This window comes from Scyliorhinus torazame, chromosome 18 (genome assembly GCF_047496885.1).
Source record: "Scyliorhinus torazame isolate Kashiwa2021f chromosome 18, sScyTor2.1, whole genome shotgun sequence".
NCBI classification, from domain to species: domain Eukaryota; kingdom Metazoa; phylum Chordata; class Chondrichthyes; order Carcharhiniformes; family Scyliorhinidae; genus Scyliorhinus; species Scyliorhinus torazame.
In genome coordinates, this window is record NC_092724.1 from 60,713,920 (window position 1) to 60,733,941 (window position 20,022).

Below are 20,022 nucleotides of genomic sequence, written 5' to 3' on the forward strand. Positions count from 1 at the left end.
GAATCGAACCTGGGGCCCTGGCGCTGTGAAGCCACAGTGCTATCCACTTGTGCTACCGTGCTGCCCTAGGATTATTGTTAGGAGGGAAACATGGTGGTGCAGTGGGTAGCACTGCTGCCTTACAGCGCTGAGGACCCGGGTTTGATCCCAGCCCCAGGTCACTGTCTGTGTGGAGTTTGATCATTCTCCCCGTGTTTATGTGGGTCTCACCCCCACAACCCAAAGATGTGCAGGACAGGTGGATTGGCCACGCTAAATTGCCCCTGAATTGTGGAAAAGCATTTTTTTTTAAACGATTATTGTTCGGAAGCCTATCAGCCAACCAACCCAATCTATTTTCTATCCTCTTTATTCTCTCTTAGATCCATATATACTGATTCGACATTCTGATTTTCTGGGATTTCTCTCCACTGCCAGTGGCGTAGTGGTATTGTCAGTGGATTAACAATCCAGAGACCTAGAGCAATGCTCTGGGGTCTGGGGTTTAAATCCCACCACGTGGAATTAAAAGCTAGTCTTAGTAATAGTGACCATGAAATCATTGTCATAAAAACCCATCTGGTTCACTGGTGTCCTTTAGGGAAGTAAATCTGCTGTCCTTACTTGGGGGCCTACATGACTCCAGACCCACAGCAATGTGGTTGATTCTTAAATGTCTTCTGAAATGGCCGAGCAAGCCACTCGGTTCAAGGGCAATTAGGGATGGGCAATAAATGCTGGCCTTGCCAGTAATGCCCACGTCCTGTAAAACATTTTTAAACAATTATCAAGGATTCCGCATTTCTCTTTCCATTTTGCCTATCGTTCTTAAAGTGCCTTGGAATATTTTAGTTCCAAACCTTGTCACCCTGCAGCCACATCTGAGTAATGTCACTAAATCAAACCCATTGATCTCTCTTTTGTGGCATGAATTCAGCCATTCAAAATGCTTTGTTGCGTTCAATTTAATGCATGTTAATTTTAGCTTATCCAGGATCCTCCAGGAATTTAAGATTAATCTTGTGGACACTACCATGAGCAACCTAGGAGACAAATCATTTTTTAAAATGGTTGGTTGTAAAATTATTGGATTGGGGAAGAAAAGGTTATTTGACCGAGAGGGGGAGTGCAAAGGCAACTCATCTGTTGAAAATCTCCAAGATAACATTCAACCAGAATTGGCAACCCTACTTCCTCCATCCGAGGTTTTATCTTCAGTTAAATGAACAAGACTCATAGATTGACAAATAATGATGTTTAATGCAATGTCAGACAACAACAGCTTATATTAATATAGCATAGAAAAAGCGCATTAAAATAGAACATTGCATTGCTACTATTCATAGAAAATGCTCAAAGCCAGCTATTGCAGCATGTTAAGTTTACATATTACATTAATTGTAGGAAACACTTTCCGGTCCTATCAATAACAGATAAATTTATGTCTAAATTTTATCTTAATATTTGTAATTAATCTCCCACAAATCGCAACAAAGGTAAACAAAGATGAACAACATTAACAATAATCCCTAAATTCAGCAGCTCCAGCCAGATGTCATTTTGATTCTTGTCATTTTATCCATTTCTAGCTCATACTTTCACACCTCAGGATAAACCCCATTTGTAGCAATTCCACAGTTATTATCCATGTCCTTAGCCATGTGGACATATCCTTCCTTGCCCCAACTTGCTCCCCAGCTGAAATTAAAGAAAAGCTTGAGTTACAGTCCTGGTGAAGCAAGTCTTCAAATACATTCTTTAAAATAAGAGGTTTTGCTTTTGATTACTGGCATGGAGAGTGGTGTCAATTGGACTGTGGAGAGATCTCCCGCTTTAAGAATAGAACTCGCTTGTTCAGATAAAACTGAAGCTGACTACGGGGTGGGAATGCTTATCTTCCCCGTGCTCCTTGCAGAGTACTAGCTCCCCCACTAGGATCAGGATATCTCAATTGCCCAGTGTTTATAAGATCGGCTAGTAAGGCACCGACCAAGCTGAGACCCATAGGGGTCTACCAGGAAGTGTATATATTTATCGTTTGTAAATAAAACTTTGTTCATATTTTTACTCAGTTTAGATTCCCCGTGTCCTTATTAAAATCTTAAGTTCTAAATGTCTCAATTTACAGACCATGTGATCACATTTGGGAAACATGTTGAGTCAGAACTGTGGGACCGTTCACATTGTGACAAACCATACAGAGATTTCCCTCCTCCCACCCAGTTGGTACTGTCTGTTGCTGGTGCTCCAAGATATGTGAATGGTGCTGGTTCTGCAGGGGAAAGGGGAGCTGCGCACTGTCATGATATTCAAACACACACATCATGATAGATAGACCAACAGGCCAATTAGCACACATAACACGACAGCCAATCACAGACAAGAGCAGACACAGTATAAGACAAGAAACACGACACCTGGTGGACAGTCCATCTGGAGACAAGGACAAGGACAGGACCTGATTAACAAGACACTCATACAGTCACCACGTGCTGAGTACCAAGACAGATCTGTAAATAACAAGTTGGAATAAAACTGCGTTGTACCAATCGCAACTGTGTTGGTTCATCTGTACCTCAGAGTACCCAACACCACATGATACCAGTGAGTGGATCGATACCTGCCGGCAAATCTGCCATCCTGAGCCATGGACACCCACAACAAACCGCAGCCGTTGCAAGTCGCTGGGAACCTGGGCACCAATTGGAAGCTCTTCAAGTAGCGATTCGAACTGTTCATGCGAGCCAACGAAAAACAGGGTGCCTCGGACGAAACAAAGATTGCCATGCTCCTCACTACCGCAGGTCAGCACGCCATCGATGTATACAACTCCTTGGTGTTCGCAGAGGACGAGAACAAATCTAAATATGACACGGTCCTCCTCAAGCTCGACCAGCACTTCAACATTGAGGTCAATGAAAGCTTTGAGAGGTATATCTTTCAGCAACGCCTGCAAGGTAAGGATGAGCTCTTTCAACCCTTTCTGACGCACCTCCGCATACTCGCGCAGTCCTGCGGTAACGGCACCACCTCAGAGTCCATGATTCGGGACCAGATCATTTTTGGCGTTGCCTCCAGTGGCCTACGCCAGCAGCTTCTAAAAATTAAAGGCCTGACCTTAGCACCTGCAGTGGAAGCCTGTGTCCTGCATGAAAATGCGAACAGACGCTTTGCCCAATTTCAGGCGACCGAATCGGCACGGAGGGGGTCCCAAGTGATCGAATCGGCAAGCCAGGCCGCCCACGAGGCCGAACGCATCCAGGCAATCGAGTTTCTCCCGGCCCGCGGCCCAGACGAGGGCGGCCGTTTTGCGCGCTTTTTGAGGTCTCCCGCGTTTGTGCGCGCCAAAACCAACGGCAACATCGAGGGACGCACTGCGCAGGCGCGCCCGACGCAAGACCAAACTGCGCATGCGCAGTGGCGTAATGAACGCCATGACGTCATGACGTGCGGCAACTGTGGAGCTGCACATTTAAAAGGGCAATGTCCTGCAAAAACCCGACAATGCCTACGCTGTGGCAGGATGGGCCACTACGCTGCCTACTGTCGAGCGGTTCAACCGATGGATCCTCCACATCTCCGACAGCCTCGCAGACACGTGCGAACCATCCAGCCTCCACATCAGGACATCCAACCCAATGACACAGATGACCAAGACGCCTTCCGGGTTGCGGTTATTGATGTGAACCGGGTCCACACCATCAATCCGGCCGATGAATAGTGTGCCACCCTGACGGTCAACCGATCGCCGATCACTTTCCGCCTGGACACTGGCGCATCCGCCAACCTCATAGCATGGTCAGCATTCTATGCCATGAAGGTCAGACCACCAATCCAGCCATCCCGGTGCAAGATGGTCGACTACAACGGGAACGTTATCCCGGCCATGGGATGCTGCCAGCTCCAGGTGACACACAGAACACACACGGCCACACTCCCGTACGAAATAGTTGGCTCATCGAAGGACTCCTTGCTGGGCGCACAGGCATGTAAGGCTCTCCACCTTGTACAACAAATTCTGTCTTTCTCTCCAGACGACACATCTGACTTCCCGGATGCAGACTTTAACGCACAGCTCCAATCGCTCCTCGCCCACAACCAGGAGGCATTCGAAGGCATGGGAACACTGCCATACACATACCGAATTCGCCTCAAACCGGACGCTATCCCAGTCGTTCACGCACCTCGCAGGGTTCCTGCGCCACTTAAAGATCGCCTCAAGCTGCAGCTGCAGGATCTCCAGGACCAAGGGGTCCTAACGAGGGTCACGGAGCCCACGCCATGGGTCAGCTTCATGGTGTGTGTCAAGAAGCCCTCTGGCGAGCTCCGCATCGGTATAGACCCCAAAGACCTCAATAATGACATTATGCGGGAACATTATCCCATACCCAAACGGGAGGAGATCACCAGCGAAATGGCCCAAGCGAAGATATTCACGAAACTGGATGCTTCTAAAGGGTTTGGGCAGATCCAACTGGACCCGTCCAGCCGAAAGCTATGCACCTTTAACACCCCTTTCGGCAGATTCTGCTACAACCGGATACCATTTGGCATCATCTCGGCATCCGAGGTCTTCCACAGAATCATGGAGCAGATGATGGAAGGCATCGAAGGGGTGCGCGTATATGTGGACGATGTCATCATCTGGTCCACCACACCACAGGAGCACATATATCGTCTCCAACGTGTTTTTGCCCGCATACGGGAAAACGGCCTGCGCCTCAACCGAGACAAGTGCGCCTTTGGCCAGACCGAATTGAAGTTCCTGGGGGACCACATCTCCCGGTCAGGGGTCCGTCCGGATGCAGACAAGGTGAGCGCCATCACAGCCATGCCGCGGCCGGCCGACAAGAAGGCTATCCTACGATTCCTTGGCATGGTCAACTTCCTCGGGAAATTCATTCCCAACCTTGCCTCCCACACAACGACTCTGCGCCATCTCATAAAAAAATCTACAGAGTTCCAGTGGCAACATACACACCAGCTGGAATGGGAGGAGCTCAAACACAAACTCACCACGGCACCAGTGTTGGCGTTCTTCGACACGTCTCGTCCCACCAAAATCTCAACTGATGCCAGCCAATCCGGCATTGGAGCAGTGCTCCTGCAGAGGGATGACATGTCGTCATGGGCCCCGGTTGCCTATGCATCACGGGCTATGGCCCCCACAGAGCAGCGCTACGCGCAAATCAAAAAAGAATGCCTGGGCTTGCTAACCGGTTTGGACAAGTTCCACAATTATGTATATGGTCTTCCACGATTCACGGTCGAAACTGACCACCGCCCCCTGGTCAGCATAATAAACAAGGACCTGAACGACATGACCCCTTGCCTCCAGCGCATCCTACTTAAACTCAGGAGGTATGACTTCCAACTGGTCTACACTCCAGGGAAGGACTTTATTGTGGCGGATGCCCTATCCAGAGCAGTGAGTACGCTGCCAGATGCGGAGGTGTTCGTATGTCAGGACGAGGCACAGGTGGCCTTGACAGCGGCAAATCTGCCGGCTGACGACTGCAGTCTGGCCCGCTTCCGCCGAGAGACAGCGGCCGACCCCCTTTTACAGCGAGTGATGCGCCACATGACAGGAGGATGGCTCAAAGGGCAGTGCCCGCAGTTCTATAATGTACGGGACGACCTAGCCATCATTGATGGGATCCTTCTGAAGCTAGACAGGATTGTCATTCCGCACAGTAAGCGCCAGCTGGTTCTCGATCAAATACACAAAGGCCACTTGGGGGTCGAGAAGTGCAGACGGAGGGCCCGAGAGGCGGTATACTGGTCGGGCATCAGTGACGATATTGCTAACATGGTGATCAACTGTACAACCTGCCAAAGGTTTCAGCCGGCGCAACCTCCTGAGACGCTCCTGCCCCATGAGCTGGTGACGTCCCCCTGGGCGAAGGTGGGTGTCGACCTATTTCACGCGCTTGGCATGGACTATGTCATCATAGTGGACTACTTCTCCAATTATCCAGAAGTCATACGCCTACACGATCTGACGTCGCCTGCTGTCATCAGGGCCTGCAAAGACACCTTTGCTCGCCACGGCATTCCGATGACTGTCATGTCGGACAATGGGCCTTGTTTTGCCAGCCATGAATGGTCGTCCTTTGCCGCCTCGTATGGCTTCACACACGTGACGTCCAGCCCTCTGCATTCCCAGTCCAATGGAAAGGCGGAGAAGGGCGTTCACATTGCCAAGCGGCTCCTCTGCAAGGGTGCTGCTGCCGGATCGGACTTTCACCTCGCCCTGCTCGCCTATCGCTCGGCCCCGCTAGCCACGGGTCTCTCGCCAGCACAGCTACTGATGGGTCGCACCCTCAGAACCACTGTGCCTTCCATTCTGGCACCAACAACAGACCATGCTCCGGTACTGCATAAGATGCAACTGCAGCGTGATTGCCAGAAGAGATCGTACGACACAAAGGCAACTGATCTTCCCCCCCCTGGCCGCTGGAGACAAAGTCCGCATTCATCTACCAGACAGTGGCTGGTCAGCACCTGCCGAAGTTCTCCGACGCGTGGCTCCCCGCTCGTTCCTGGTACGCATGCCGGATGGATCCGTGCGTAGGCGCAATCGGCGAGCCCTTCGCCTACTTCCACGCTCGCAACAGAACCATACACAGACACCGTGTCCTCCACTGGTTCCTGATAGTGACTTCGTGGAGCTGCCATATACCATGCCCCTTCTGTCGCCACCCGTGGCCAGGCTCGCACCTCAGCCGGTGGTTCTCGACCCACCCTTGAGGCGGTCAACCCAAATTCGTCGCCCACCTACTAGACTGGACTTATGAGACTGTTCACACGTCAAAGTTTAGCAACTATTGTATTGTAACATGTTACTGTTTTATCGTTCCAGATCTCGTTTGACCGGACCACACTTCAAAGTTTTACTTCTTTTGGTATGGTATAATCTCGTTAGCATGCCACACCTGACATCGCCCCATGTATATAGTTGCGCCACATGTACATGCTGTAAATATCACGCACACACACCTTTAGCTGCACTCAGGACACATTCATATTTATAACCACGTAGGCACATAATTTTGTAAAAAAAGGGGGATGTCATGATATTCAAACACACACATCATGATAGATAGACCAACAGACCAATTAGCACACATAACACGACAGCCAATCACAGACAAGGGCAGACACAGTATAAGACAAGAAACACAACACCTGGTGGACAGTCCATCTGGAGACAAGGACAAGGACAGGACCTGATTAACAAGACACTCACACAGTCACCACGTGCTGAGTACCAAGACAGATCTGTAAATAACAAGTTGGAATAGAACTGCGTTGTACCAATCGCAACCGTGTTGGTTCATCTGTACCTCAGAGCACCCAACACCACACGCACAAGTGAGGGTAAGTGGGCAAGGAGAGGTTTCATTGCCGGGCAAGGTCCACCTCAGGTCACCTGCAGCAAAATTACTGCCCCCAGCTTTTCTACATCTCTTCGGTCTTTAGGGAAAAATCAAAACGAGAGTAAAGATCCCAAACAATTTTGGTCAAATCAATAAGAAGGCTTGTATGAAGTAATATCCATTGGTTCATTAAATGCATTTCTTTAGCTTTAGCAGGATATGATTGAAAAGATTACAGTCGATTTCAGCGGGAGCGGTGCGCAAGTGATTTCAGGGAGGTAAGTGTATCCTTTAAAAACACTTACCTTCACAGGAGCAGGCCAGTCGATTTCAGCGGGAACGGTGCGCAAGTGATTTCTGGGAGGTAAGTGTATCCTTTAAAAACTCTTAACTTCACAGGAGCAGGCCAGTCGATTTCAGCGGGAGCGGTGCGCAAGTGATTTCAGGGAGGTAAGTGTATCCTTTAAAAACTCTTACCTTCACAGGAGCAGGCCAGTCGATTTCAGCGGGAGCGGTGCGCAAGTGATTTCAGGGAGGTAAGTGTATCCTTTAAAAACACTTACCTTCACAGGAGCAGGCCAGTCGATTTCAGCGGGAACGGTGCGCAAGTGATTACTGGGAGGTAAGTGTATCCTTTAAAAACTCTTACCTTCACAGGAGCAGGCCAGTCGATTTCAGCGGGAGCGGTGAGCAAGTGATTTCAGGGAGGTAAGTGTATCCTTTAAAAAACACTTACCTTCACAGGAGCAGGCCAGTCGATTTCAGCGGGAACGGTGCGCAAGTGATTACTGGGAGGTAAGTGTATCCTTTAAAAACTCTTACCTTCACAGGAGCAGGCCAGTCGATTTCAGCGGGAGCGGTGCGCAAGTGATTTCAGGGAGGTAAGTGTATCCTTTAAAAACTCTTACCTTCACAGGAGCAGGCCAGTCGATTTCAGCGGGAGCGGTGCGCAAGTGATTTCTGGGAGTTAAGTGTATCCTTTTAAAAAAAACACTTCTTTTCTGTTTTATTTTTTTTCGATCCGCGGACGTCTGGGAAGACCCCCTCCCCCAACCAATAAATTCTGGTGGAGAGGAAACCCGAGACACTACGCGTGTAGTGTCTCCCACCCGCCCTCCTCCTCTAACCTAATAATAAGACCCATTGGTGTGAGGTAAGTGCCATATTATATTATTATTATATTATATTATTAGCATTGTGCAGGTCAAGGTTCGGAGGTGGAGGAGCAGTCTCTGTCAGGGAGAGAACCTGAGAACATCTAAGACATTCAGAAGGTAAGAAGGTAAGTAAGTGATTTTTACTCATTTTTACTTTTATACCTTTTTCAAATTGTGTGTGTCGGGGGAAACTGAAGCGACATCACAGAAAAGCTGTGACCTGAGTGGCTGGTTGGGAATCTACACTAAATTAAAAAAATTAAGCATTGGTAACTAATTAAACATAATTACTTAATTATAATTTAGAGGGGTATCTAAGCCAGAGATCGGAGAGTACTATATTTAGCTTTCGCATTTCTATTAGAAATCTAGTGCCAGGAAACAGATAGTTAGCAGTAACTTTGAATTTTTAAAAAAAATATATATATATATTTTCTAAAATTTTTAATTTTAATTTTAATTAATTGACGCAATGCCAGTTAGAGGGGTGCAGTGCTCTGACTGTGCGATGTGGCAGGTCCGGGAGGCTCCCAGCGTCCCGGATGGCTTCATCTGCAGAAAGTGCACCCAACTGGAGCTCCTCACAGACCGCATGGTTCAGTTGAAGCAGCAATTGGATGCACTTAGGAGCATGCAGGTGGCGGAAAGCGTCATAGATCGCAGTTATGTAAATGTGGTCACAGCCAAGGTGCAGGCAGAGAAATGGGTGACCACCAAAAAGGGCAGGCAGTCAGTGCAGGAATCCCCTGTGGTTGTCCCCCTCTTGAACAGGTATACCCCTTTGGATACTGTCGGGGGGGATAGTCTATCAGGGGAAAACAGCAGCAGCCAGAGCAGTGGCACCACGGCTGGCTCTGATGTTCAGAAGGGAGGGTCAAAGCGCAGAAGAGCAATAGTAATAGGGGACTCTATAGTCAGGGGCACAGATAGGCGCTTCTGTGGACGTGAAAGAGACTCCAGGATGGTATGTTGCCTCCCTGGTGCCAGGGTCCAGGATGTCTCCGAACGGGTAGAGGGCATCCTGAAGGGGGAGGGCAAACAGGCAGAGGTCATTGTACATATTGGTACTAACGACATAGGCAGGAAGGGACATGAGGTTCTGCAGCAGGAGTTCAGGGAGCTAGGCAGAAAGTTAAAAGACAGGACCTCTAGGGTTGTAATCTCGGGATTACTCCTTGCGCCACTGCCAGTGAGGCTAGAAATAGGAAGATAGAGCAGCTAAACACGTGGCTAAACAGCTGGTGTAGGAGGGAGGGTTTCCGTTATCTGGACCACTGGGAGCTCTTCCGGGGCAGGTGTGACCTATATAAGAAGGACGGGTTGCATCTAAACCGGAGAGGCATAAATATCCTGGCCGCGAGGTTTGCTAGTGTCACACGGGAGGGTTTAAACTAGTATGGCAGGGGGGTGGGCACGGGAGCAATAGGTCAGAAGGTGAGAGTATTGAGGGAGAACTAGGGAATAGGGGCAGTGGGGCTCTGAGGAAGAGCAGACAGGGAGAAGTTGCTGAACACAGCGGGTCTGGTGGCCTGAAGTGCATATGTTTTAATGCAAGAAGTATTACGGGTAAGGCAGATGAACTTAGAGCTTGGATTAGTACTTGGAACTATGATGTTGTTGCCATTACAGAGACCTGGTTGAGGGAAGGGCAGGATTGGCAGCTAAACGTTCCAGGATTTAGATGTTTCAGGCGGGATAGAGGGGGATGTAAAAGGGGAGGCGGAGTTGCGCTACTGGTTCGGGAGAATATCACAGCTGTACTGCGGGAGGACACCTCAGAGGGCAGTGAGGCTATATGGGTAGAGATCAGGAATAAGAAGGGTGCAGTCACAATGTTGGGGGTTTACTACAGGCCTCCCAACAGCCAGCGGGAGATAGAGGAGCAGATAGGTAGACAGATTTTGGAAAAGAGTAAAAACAACAGGGTTGTGGTGATGGGAGACTTCAACTTCCCCAATATTGACTGGGACTCACTTAGTGCCAGGGGCTTAGACGGGGCGGAGTTTGTAAGGAGCATCCAGGAGGGCTTCTTCAAACAATATGTAGACAGTCCAACTAGGGAAGGAGCAGTACTGGACCTGGTATTGGGGAATGAGCCCGGCCAGGTGGTAGATGTTTCAGTAGGGGAGCATTTCGGTAACAGTGACCACAATTCAGTAAGTTTTAAAGTACTGGTGGACAAGGATAAGAGTGGTCCTAGGATGAATGTGCTAAATTGGGGGAAGGCTAATTATAACAATATTAGGCGGGAACTGAAGAACATAGATTGTGGGCGGATGTTTGAGGGCAAATCAACATCTGACATGTGGGAGGCTTTCAAGTGTCAGTTGAAAGGAATTCAGGACCGGCATGTTCCTGTGAGGAAGAAGGATAAATACGGCAATTTTCGGGAACATTGGATAACGAGAGATATTGTAGGCCTCATCAAAAAGAAAAAGGAGGCATTTGTCAGGGCTAAAAGGCTGGGAACAGAGGAAGCCTGCGTGGAATATAAGGAAAGTAGGAAGGAACTTAAGCAAGGAGTCAGGAGGGCTAGAAGGGGTCACGAAAATTCATTGGCAAATAGGGTTAAGGAAAATCCCAAGGCGTTTTACACGTACATAAAAAGCAAGAGGGTAGCCAGGGAAAGGGTTGGCCCACTGAAGGATAGGCAAGGGAATCTATGTGTGGAGCCAGAGGAAATGGGCGAGGTACTAAATGAATACTTTGCATCAATATTCACCAAAGAGAAGAAATTGGTCGATGTTGAATCTGGAGAAGGGTGTGTAGATAGCCTGGGTCACATTGAGATCCAAAAAAACGAGGTGTTGGGTGTCTTAAAAAATATTAAGGTAGATAAGTCCCCAGGGCCTGATGGGATCTACCCCAGAATACTGAAGGAGGCTGGAGAGGAAATTGCTGAGGCCTTGACAGAAATCTTTGGATCCTCACTGTCTTCAGGGGATGTCCCGGAGGACTGGAGAATAGCCAATGTTGTTCCTCTGTTTAAGAAGGGTAGCAAGGATAATCCAGGGAACTACAGGCCGGTGAGCCTTACTTCAGTGGTAGGGAAATTACTGGAGAGAATTCTTCGAGACAGGATCTACTCCCATTTGGAAGCAAATGGACGTATTAGTGAGAGGCAGCATGGTTTTGTGAAGGGGAGGTCGTGTCTCACTAACTTGATAGAGTTTTTCGAGGAGGTCACTAAGATGATTGATGCAGGTAGGGCAGTGGATGTTGTCTATATGGACTTCAGTAAGGCCTTTGACAAGGTCCCTCATGGTAGACTAGTACAAAAGGTGAAGTCACACGGGATCAGGGGTGAGCTGGCAAGGTGGATACAGAACTGGCTAGGTCATAGAAGGCAGAGAGTAGCAATGGAAGGATGCTTTTCTAATTGGAGGGCTGTGACCAGTGGTGTTCCACAGGGATCAGTGCTGGGACCTTTGCTGTTTGTAGTATATATAAATGGTTTGGAGGAAAATGTAACTGGTCTGTTTAGTAAGTTTGCAGACGACACAAAGGTTGGTGGAATTGCGGATAGCGATGAGGACTGTCAGAGGATACAGCAGGATTTAGATTGTTTGGAGACTTGGGCGGAGAGATGGCAGATGGAGTTTAATCCGGACAAATGTGAGGTAATGCATTTTGGAAGGTCTAATGCAGGTAGGGAATATACAGTGAATGGTAGAACCCTCAAGAGTATTGAAAGTCAAAGAGATCTAGGAGTATAGGTCCACACGTCATTGAAAGGGGCAACACAGGTGGAGAAGGTAGTCAAGAAGGCATACGGCATGCTTGCCTTCATTGGCCGGGGCATTGAGTATAAGAATTGGCAAGTCATGTTGCAGCTGTATAGAACCTTAGTTAGGCCACACTTGGAGTATAGTGTTCAATTCTGGCCGCCACACTACCAGAAGGATGTGGAGGCTGTAGAGAGTGTGCAGAAGAGATTTACCAGAATGTTGCCTGGTATGGAGGGCATTAGCTATGAGGAGCGGTTGAATAAACTCGGTTTGTTCTCACTGGAACGAAGGAGGTTGAGGGGAGACCTGATAGAGGTCTACAAAATTATGAGGGGCATAGACAGAGTGGATAGTCAGAGGCTTTTCCCCAGGGTAGAGGGGTCAATTACTAGGGGGCATAGGTTTAAGGTGAGAGGGGCAAGGTTTAGAGTAGATGTACGAAGCAAGTTTTTTACGCAGAGGGTAGTGGGTGCCTGGAACTCGCTACCGGAGGAGGTGGTGGAAGCAGGGACGATAGTGACATTTAAGGGGCATCTTGACAAATACATGAATAGGATGGGAATAGAGGGATAAGGACCCAGGAAGTGTAGAAGATTGTAGTTTAGTCGGGTAGCATGGCCGGCACGGGCTTGGAGGGCCGAAGGGCCTGTTCCTGTGCTGTACTTTTCTTTGTTCTTTGTTTGTTCTTTGTAGTTACGTAGGTTTTTAAAACTCTTAGATTGAATGAGTAAGTATTGGATTAGCTAGCCCTGTCGCCCTGGGTACCGTACCTGTTTTTAACAATCCAATATGGCTTCTGATTTTCAGTCCCATACCCAACTGCCAGCACTTCATGATCAAGGTTGACTGAACTGCAGTGTGGCTCATAAAAAATACCTAGAGGAAAAGAAACATTTGTACCTGTTATCACAGAATTGAAATCTCGTTTTGAAGGGAAAATAAGGCAACATGTTGTGGGAGAACTATATAATTATAAACTATTTTTACCAGCCACAAATCCAAAGAAATTGGTTTGCACCTGCCTTTGTTTAATAAATCAGATGACAAGACACTATTTTTAACATTTCCCTAATAATTTACTATTCTCTGCTTTCGCGAAGTCAGCTGCCCCTTGATTCGAGTTTCTGACATGGGGCTTCATGTGATTGAACAGCTCAATTTCCGACTCACAGAGCTTTGGGGGCAAAGTTCAGGGGGCGAGATTCTCCACTCCCGCGCCGGTTGGGAGAATCGCCTGGGCCGTCAATATTTCCCGGGACGCCGGTCCGACGCTCTCCCGCGATTCTCCCAAGCGGCGGGAACGGCCCCGTCGAGTTCCGCAGGCCGGAGAATCGCCGGAGACACCCAAAATGGCAATTCTCCGGCACCCCCGCTATTCTCAGGCCCGGATGGGCCGAGCGGCCAGGCCAAAACGGCGGGTTCCCCCGGCGCCATCCACACCTGGTCGCTGCCATCGGGAACAGCGCGCGAACGCTGGGGAGGGGTGGCCTGCGGGGGGGGGGCGAGGGGGGATCCTGCACCGGGGGGTGCCTCAAATGTGGGATGGCCCGCGATCGGTGCCCACCGATCGTTGGGCCGTCCTCTCTGAAGGAGGACCTCCTTCCTTCCGTGGCCCCGCAAGATCCGTCCGCCATCTTGCTGCGGGGCGGACTCGGAGAGGACGGCAACCACGCATGCGCGGGTGACGCCAGTTATGCGGCGCCGGCCACGTCATGTATGCGGCGCCGCCTTTACGCGGCGACAAGGCCTGGCGCGTGTAGATCCTAGCCGATTATCGGGCCCTGAATCGGTCGGGATAGGGGCCGTTTCGCGCTGTCGTGAACCTCGACGCCGTTCACGATGGCGTGGGCACTCCGCCGCGGGAGTGGAGAATCCCGCCCAGGATATCCCGAAATGTAGTGGGATCCAGAATGCCGGATTTGCTTCCAATTCGTTCCTTCTCTGCAGTCGCTCAACCTCACCATTAAGATAGGCAAAATACTGTGGATGCTGGAATTTGAAACAAGAACAGAGAATGCTGGAAAAACCCAGCAGGCTTGGCGGTATTTGCTGGCTTTTTCCAACATTCTCTGTTCTCATCATTAAGAAGGGGGTGGCACAGTAGTTAGCACTGCTGCCTCACAGCGTCAGGGACCCGGATTCAATTCTGGCCTTAGATATGCGGGTTAGGTGGTTGACCATGCTAAATTGACCCTTAGTGTCCAGGGATGTGCAGGTTAGATTATGGGGGTACAGCAGAATGGTCGGGGCAGTGTACATGGGTAGAGTGCTCTTTGAATGGTTGGTGCAGACTCAATGGGTTGAATGGCCTCTTGCACTGTAGGGATTCTATTGCTTTGTGACTCAATGCAGACTAATAGACAAGTTGAACTATTGGTAGCAAGCTCTTTCTAGTCATTAATGTTAATGTTGACACACTTCAAAGAGTGCTCCAGAGTGAATTTGAAGCATTTTATTTGGCCTCCCTGAGACGTTGGCCATTTCAGAGTTGATAAAACATGACCTGGTGGGGGGGAGACACTTTTCGGCCATCCGGACACAGTGCCCAGTCCATTGTAGCAAGTTTTGCAGGAATATTTCCTTAATGCTTGTGAAACTGGTTTGAAGAAGGACACTAACATTTGTTCAAAGATCGTTCCATTGAATCCAGAGTGTGCAGTGGAGGCATTAATGATGGAATTTCTCTATCACTCCTAATGTGTTGCTGTTACACAGTTCAGATCTCACTGTAGTACAACAGTGTGGTGATGACAACTGCACCCTACACTAGTGCTTTTCCAGAAGAACTTCTGACTGGTCGTTGTTGCCAGACAATGTCAAGAACAACACCAGGAACTCCTGCATTACATTCATCAACCTGACCAAAGAATCTGACTAAGGCAAGTGAGAAGATCTATGGATTGTGTCTCAGAGATGTGTAGTCCAAGAAATGTCAACACAATCCTGCAAAAGCTTCATGAAGATATGACTGTAAATGACTTGAAAGGGAGATCTGAAACAGATGCCTTCAAGATACGGCCCTGGATCAAGCAAGGCTATATGATAGCTCCCATACTACTTACAATCTACCCAATAGTAGTGAGTCCCCTCGAAGATAGACAGCCCTCTGCTGTGATTATCAAATTCCATTTAGATTAAAAACTCTTTCACCTCAGTCGCAACCATGCCAAAACAAAACTGACCACCATAGGCACACATGATCTACAGTTTGCGGAAGATTGCAATTGAATTGCCTACTCTGCACCAGATTTGCAAGCCATTCTCAATCTCTATTATTCCCCATTTAATAAATGGCCAACGCATATCACTCATGTTATTTTTCATGATGCGAATGGAGTACAAGACAATGGTTATTGAATACTAAAATACTAAACTTGTAACAACTTCATTATAATTAATTGTCAACATCACCTTGAAATTTCATTATTTCAACTCAAAACTTGTTTGAACCATTAATTGGTTCATTGTGGTAATAAACATGAAATATGGCTCTTACCTGATTTGTATAACATGAAAGATCTGTGCTCTGCATCTATGGAAACGGATATTGGTCCAACAGTGGCCACGGCTGCAGCTAAATCTGTTTCAGAATTTTTTGGAATCATCCTGACGCCCTTGCAACTGGCAACAATATAGTTTTTGTTGGATTTACAATCTCCATTCTAAAACGAAAAGCAAAGCTGAGGCAAAGATTTACCCAAATAACATAACACCACAAAACTGAACACCTTTGTCCCTTATTGGCGAATTACAGTGGTTCAGTCCCTTTATTCTCCATAATGCTTTCAGTGCTTCATGAACATATTTGAATGGGTTACTATTATAACTGATTTCCCAAGGCTTTCAGTCTTTGCATGTAAATATAATCATAGAATTGCTACCGTGCAGAAGGAGGCCATTCGGCCCTTCAAGCCTGCACAGATCCTCTGAAAGAGCATCCTCCATAGGCTCATTCCCCCACCCTGTCCCTGTAACCCCACCTAACCCACACACCTTTGGACACTAAGGGGCAATTTAGCATAGCTAAACTACCTAAACTGCATATCTTTGGAATTTGGGAGGAAACCGGAGCACCCTGAGGAAACACACGGAGACACAGTGGAAGGTCCAAATTCCACACAGGCAGTCACCCAGGTTCAGAAATGAACCCGGGTCCCTGGCACTGTGAGGTGGCAGTGCTAACCACTACCATCCTCCTGCCGCCCTTAATTCAATTTAATTTCCTATCCTTATTTTCAGTTTTTGCTCCTCCCATGTCAATGTTTGCTAGAGTGAACAATTTGTTTGGGTCATTTTCCTTAAAACACGAAAGCTTCAATTATGTTACATTAGTGTCTCCTTTCCTCAAAGGAAAGATCCTAAATTCTTAACTTTCTCCACCACCAAATCCCTTTGAATTAAAAAGTTCAAATAAACCCTGCTCACTTACCCAGTAGAGTTTGTGTTACCCTTTGTTTAATCTGTTGCTTTGCTGTAATAAATTCCGAACCCGCCAATACACCAGGACTCCATATGAACCTGATGAAAATCAGCAAGCTGTGTCAAGCTATGCACTGAGATGTAAGATGTTTACACGATGGCCCAGGTTTTACTGGTGAGAACGAGGGGGTGGTCTTTATAGTCTCAAATCTTCCCAGAACTACATTCATTGAAATCAGTGAGAACATTTTATCCTCTCTCCCATCGCTGTTAGAAAATCATTCAAAAAGTTACACATTGTTCAATCGGAAGTAACCAGATTTTTTACAGGCATGTGATTAATAGACTTTGCGACCAACAGAACTGCCCCGACGAAATTATGTTCATTTTATGGAGTGCTATTAAACACTTTTGGGTGGCACAGTAGTTAGCACTGCTGCCTCACAGCTCCAGGGTCCCTGGTTCAATTCCGGCCTCGGGTGACTGCCTGTGTGGAGTTTGCACTTTCTCCCAGTGTCTGCGTGGGTTTCCTCTAGGTGCTCCGGTTTCCTCCCACTGTCCAGTGATGTGCAGGTTAGGTGGATTGGCCATGCTAAATTGTCCCTTAGTGTCTGGGTTATGGGGATAGATAAAGGCATGGCCTTAAGTAGGCTGCTCTTTCCAAGGTCCGGTGTAGACTCGATCGATCAAAAGGCCTACTTCCGCAATGTAAATTCTATATGATAATTAGTAAATCCTTAGGGCGGCACGGTGGCGCAGTGGTTAGCACTGCTGCCTCACAGTGCTGAGGTCCCAGGTTCGATCCCGGCTCTGGGTCACTGTTCGTGTGGAGTTTGTACATTCTCCCTGTGTCTGCATGGGTCTCTTCCCCACAACCCAAAAATGTGCAGGGTAGGTGGATTGGCCACACTAAATTGCCCCTTAATTGGAAAAAATTAATTGGGTACCCTAAATTTTTTTTTTTTAAATTAGTAAATCCTTAAGCTTTTCAAAAAATGTTTAAATTAGTTTTCTATGTTTTTTTCCAAATAAGTTAAATTTCTACCTTCACCCTATGCGTATGGTGCAATCTGTAATATTTTTGATGTAAAATGTTTCTGTGCTTTATTTTCCTGCTTTTTCCTTCTTCCCTGTGCATTCATGAAAATCCTTTAATGTTTAGAAATGCTGATGACACGACTCCAGCTCCATGCTGGGAAATGCCCAGTGAAGAAAGCTGCCATCAGTTAAAATAGGTTCGCACAATGATAGAGATGAAATTCCCAGCAGAGAGATCAGTAGCTCTCTCAGCGAGGATTATTTTATGATCATCACCGAGCGCCCTTGCTTCACTGCTGACGACAAACTCTTGGCCAATTTGACCCTGGACCCCTGTTGTAGAATACAGGGGCGATTCTCCGATATGGAGGCCAAATGTTCGCGCCGTCGTGAACGCCGTCACGTTTCACGACGGCGCGAACAGGGCCCGGGCACGACCTATTCTGGCCCCCACAGGGGGCCAGCACGGCGCTGAAGTGGTTCACGCTGCTCCAGCGTCCTTACGCGGTGCCAAATGGAGCCGCGCCAACCCACGCATGCGCAGTTGGGCCACGCCATCCTGCGCATGCGTGGGGAACGTCTTACGCACACCGGCCCCTCTCCAACATGGGGCCGGTGTTCTGGGGCCGCGCGCGGAAGGAGGTAGGCCCGGGGGAGAGAGGCCGGCCCGCCGATTGTTGGGCCCCGATCGCGGGCCATACCCCATCAGAGGCCACCCTGGTGAAGGAGCCCCCCTCCCTCCCCCACAGGCCGCACCCCCCCCCCCCCCCCAGGGTCCCCGCAGAGTTCCTGCCGGCAGCGACCAGGGGTGGATGGCACCGGCGGGAACCTATCGTATTGTAGCGGCCGCTCGGTCCATCCGGCCGGAGAATCGCCGCTCGCCAGTTCTCCGAGCGGCCCGTGCGAATCGTGCGCCACTGGTTTCCTGGGGCGTGGGAGAAACGCGTGCGGGGGTCGGGGTGGCGTGGCACGATTCACGCGGCGCCCCGGCGATTCGCCCACCCAGCGTGGGGGGGGGGGGGGGGGGACAATAGCGCCCACATTCTGAGAACCATGGAATCACAGTTAGCTACAGAAACATTGGGCCGGATTTTCCTATCGTCACCAGTGAGGCAACCGGTGTCTAGCCGGCATTAGAAACTACAGGCAGGAACCTGATTCTGGGGTTTACTGTCACAGCCAATTTTGATCGGTGCAGGATAAGGAGGTGGGTCGCAAGCCCACATTTAGCTATTCCAACATTGCCGGCCCCTTTGCAGAGATGGCCACTTCAGACCCAGTGCAATTTTCATAGTGTTAAGCCAGCTTTTGAAGGTGACGTGTTTCACCAGCTCAGAAATGTAATAATAATAATCATCTTTATTAGTGTCACAAGTAGGCTTACATTAACACTGCAATGAAATTACTGTGAAAATCCCCTCATTGCTACACTCCGGCGCCTGTTCGGGTACACTGAGGGAGAATTCAGAATGTCAAATTCACCTAACTAGGACTTGTGGGAGGAAATCAGAGCATCCGGAGGAAACCCACGCAGACACAGGGAGAACGGGTAGACTCCGCACCGGCAGTGACCCAAGCCGGGTCCCTGGTGCTGTGAAGCAACAGTGCTAACCACTGTGCTACAATGCCGTCCATGTTGTGAGCTATGGGAGAATGCTGGTTTGGAATCAGGAACCAAATGAAAGATACATTCAAAGGTTTTGCTAACTTCGCATATCATAATTAAATGCTATGTATAATAAATTATGTATGTTTTTAATACAGTGGTTATAGGGCTTTGTTTTGAAGCGACCACTAAATTGAACAGAACTGTGAAAGTGGAAAAGTTTTCAGATACATTAGATTAGATTATCAACTGGATAACGTACTTTACTGCATTGCGTAATATTGAAATTCAGATTTGACTGGGCGGATTTATCCATTATGCTTTCGTGTTTTCCTTGAATTTCAGCTCACAATCTGTTTGGCTGTTTCAAAGCTTGGGCAGATGGCTGAACGCTTCGAAATTTTGCTCAGCCATCTGTTTCACTGTTTCAAAGCTTGGATGGATGGTTGAGCTTCTGACTGATTTCAAAGTCTATAATATGTCAAGGTTTGGAGGATTTGCAGACAGAGTTGTGCAACAGTATCTCATGATGCTTTGCTGAGTTCTAAACCCACTAGTGGATTCTTCAGCACAACTGGAGTTGTTGACACCACTGACAAGGGACTATAAGATTGGTTATTTTTACAGTCTTATGCGCACTTAACATCATTATTCTTTTTCATGTAGATTCTGAGGCACTTTTTAAATCCTAACAGATGCATGAGCATCTCAAAGAC

General features: G+C 48.3%; 1 protein-coding gene across 2 annotated transcripts in view; it reads right to left on the reverse strand.

The window, feature by feature from the left end:
• Positions 1 to 1,219: 1,219 nt before the first annotated feature.
• The window catches only part of LOC140395243 (procathepsin L-like), a 43,655-nt gene continuing 24,852 nt past the window's right edge, over positions 1,220 to 20,022 (reverse strand). For both annotated transcript variants that reach the window (XM_072482794.1, XM_072482795.1), the window contains 3 exons: positions 15,740 to 15,905; positions 13,014 to 13,119; positions 1,220 to 1,677 (listed from right to left, as the gene is read on the reverse strand). In XM_072482794.1, coding sequence (XP_072338895.1) covers positions 1,578 to 1,677; positions 13,014 to 13,119; positions 15,740 to 15,905 — 372 coding nt within the window. In that variant the 3' untranslated portion in view covers positions 1,220 to 1,577. The remainder of the gene's footprint in view (positions 1,678 to 13,013; positions 13,120 to 15,739; positions 15,906 to 20,022) is intronic.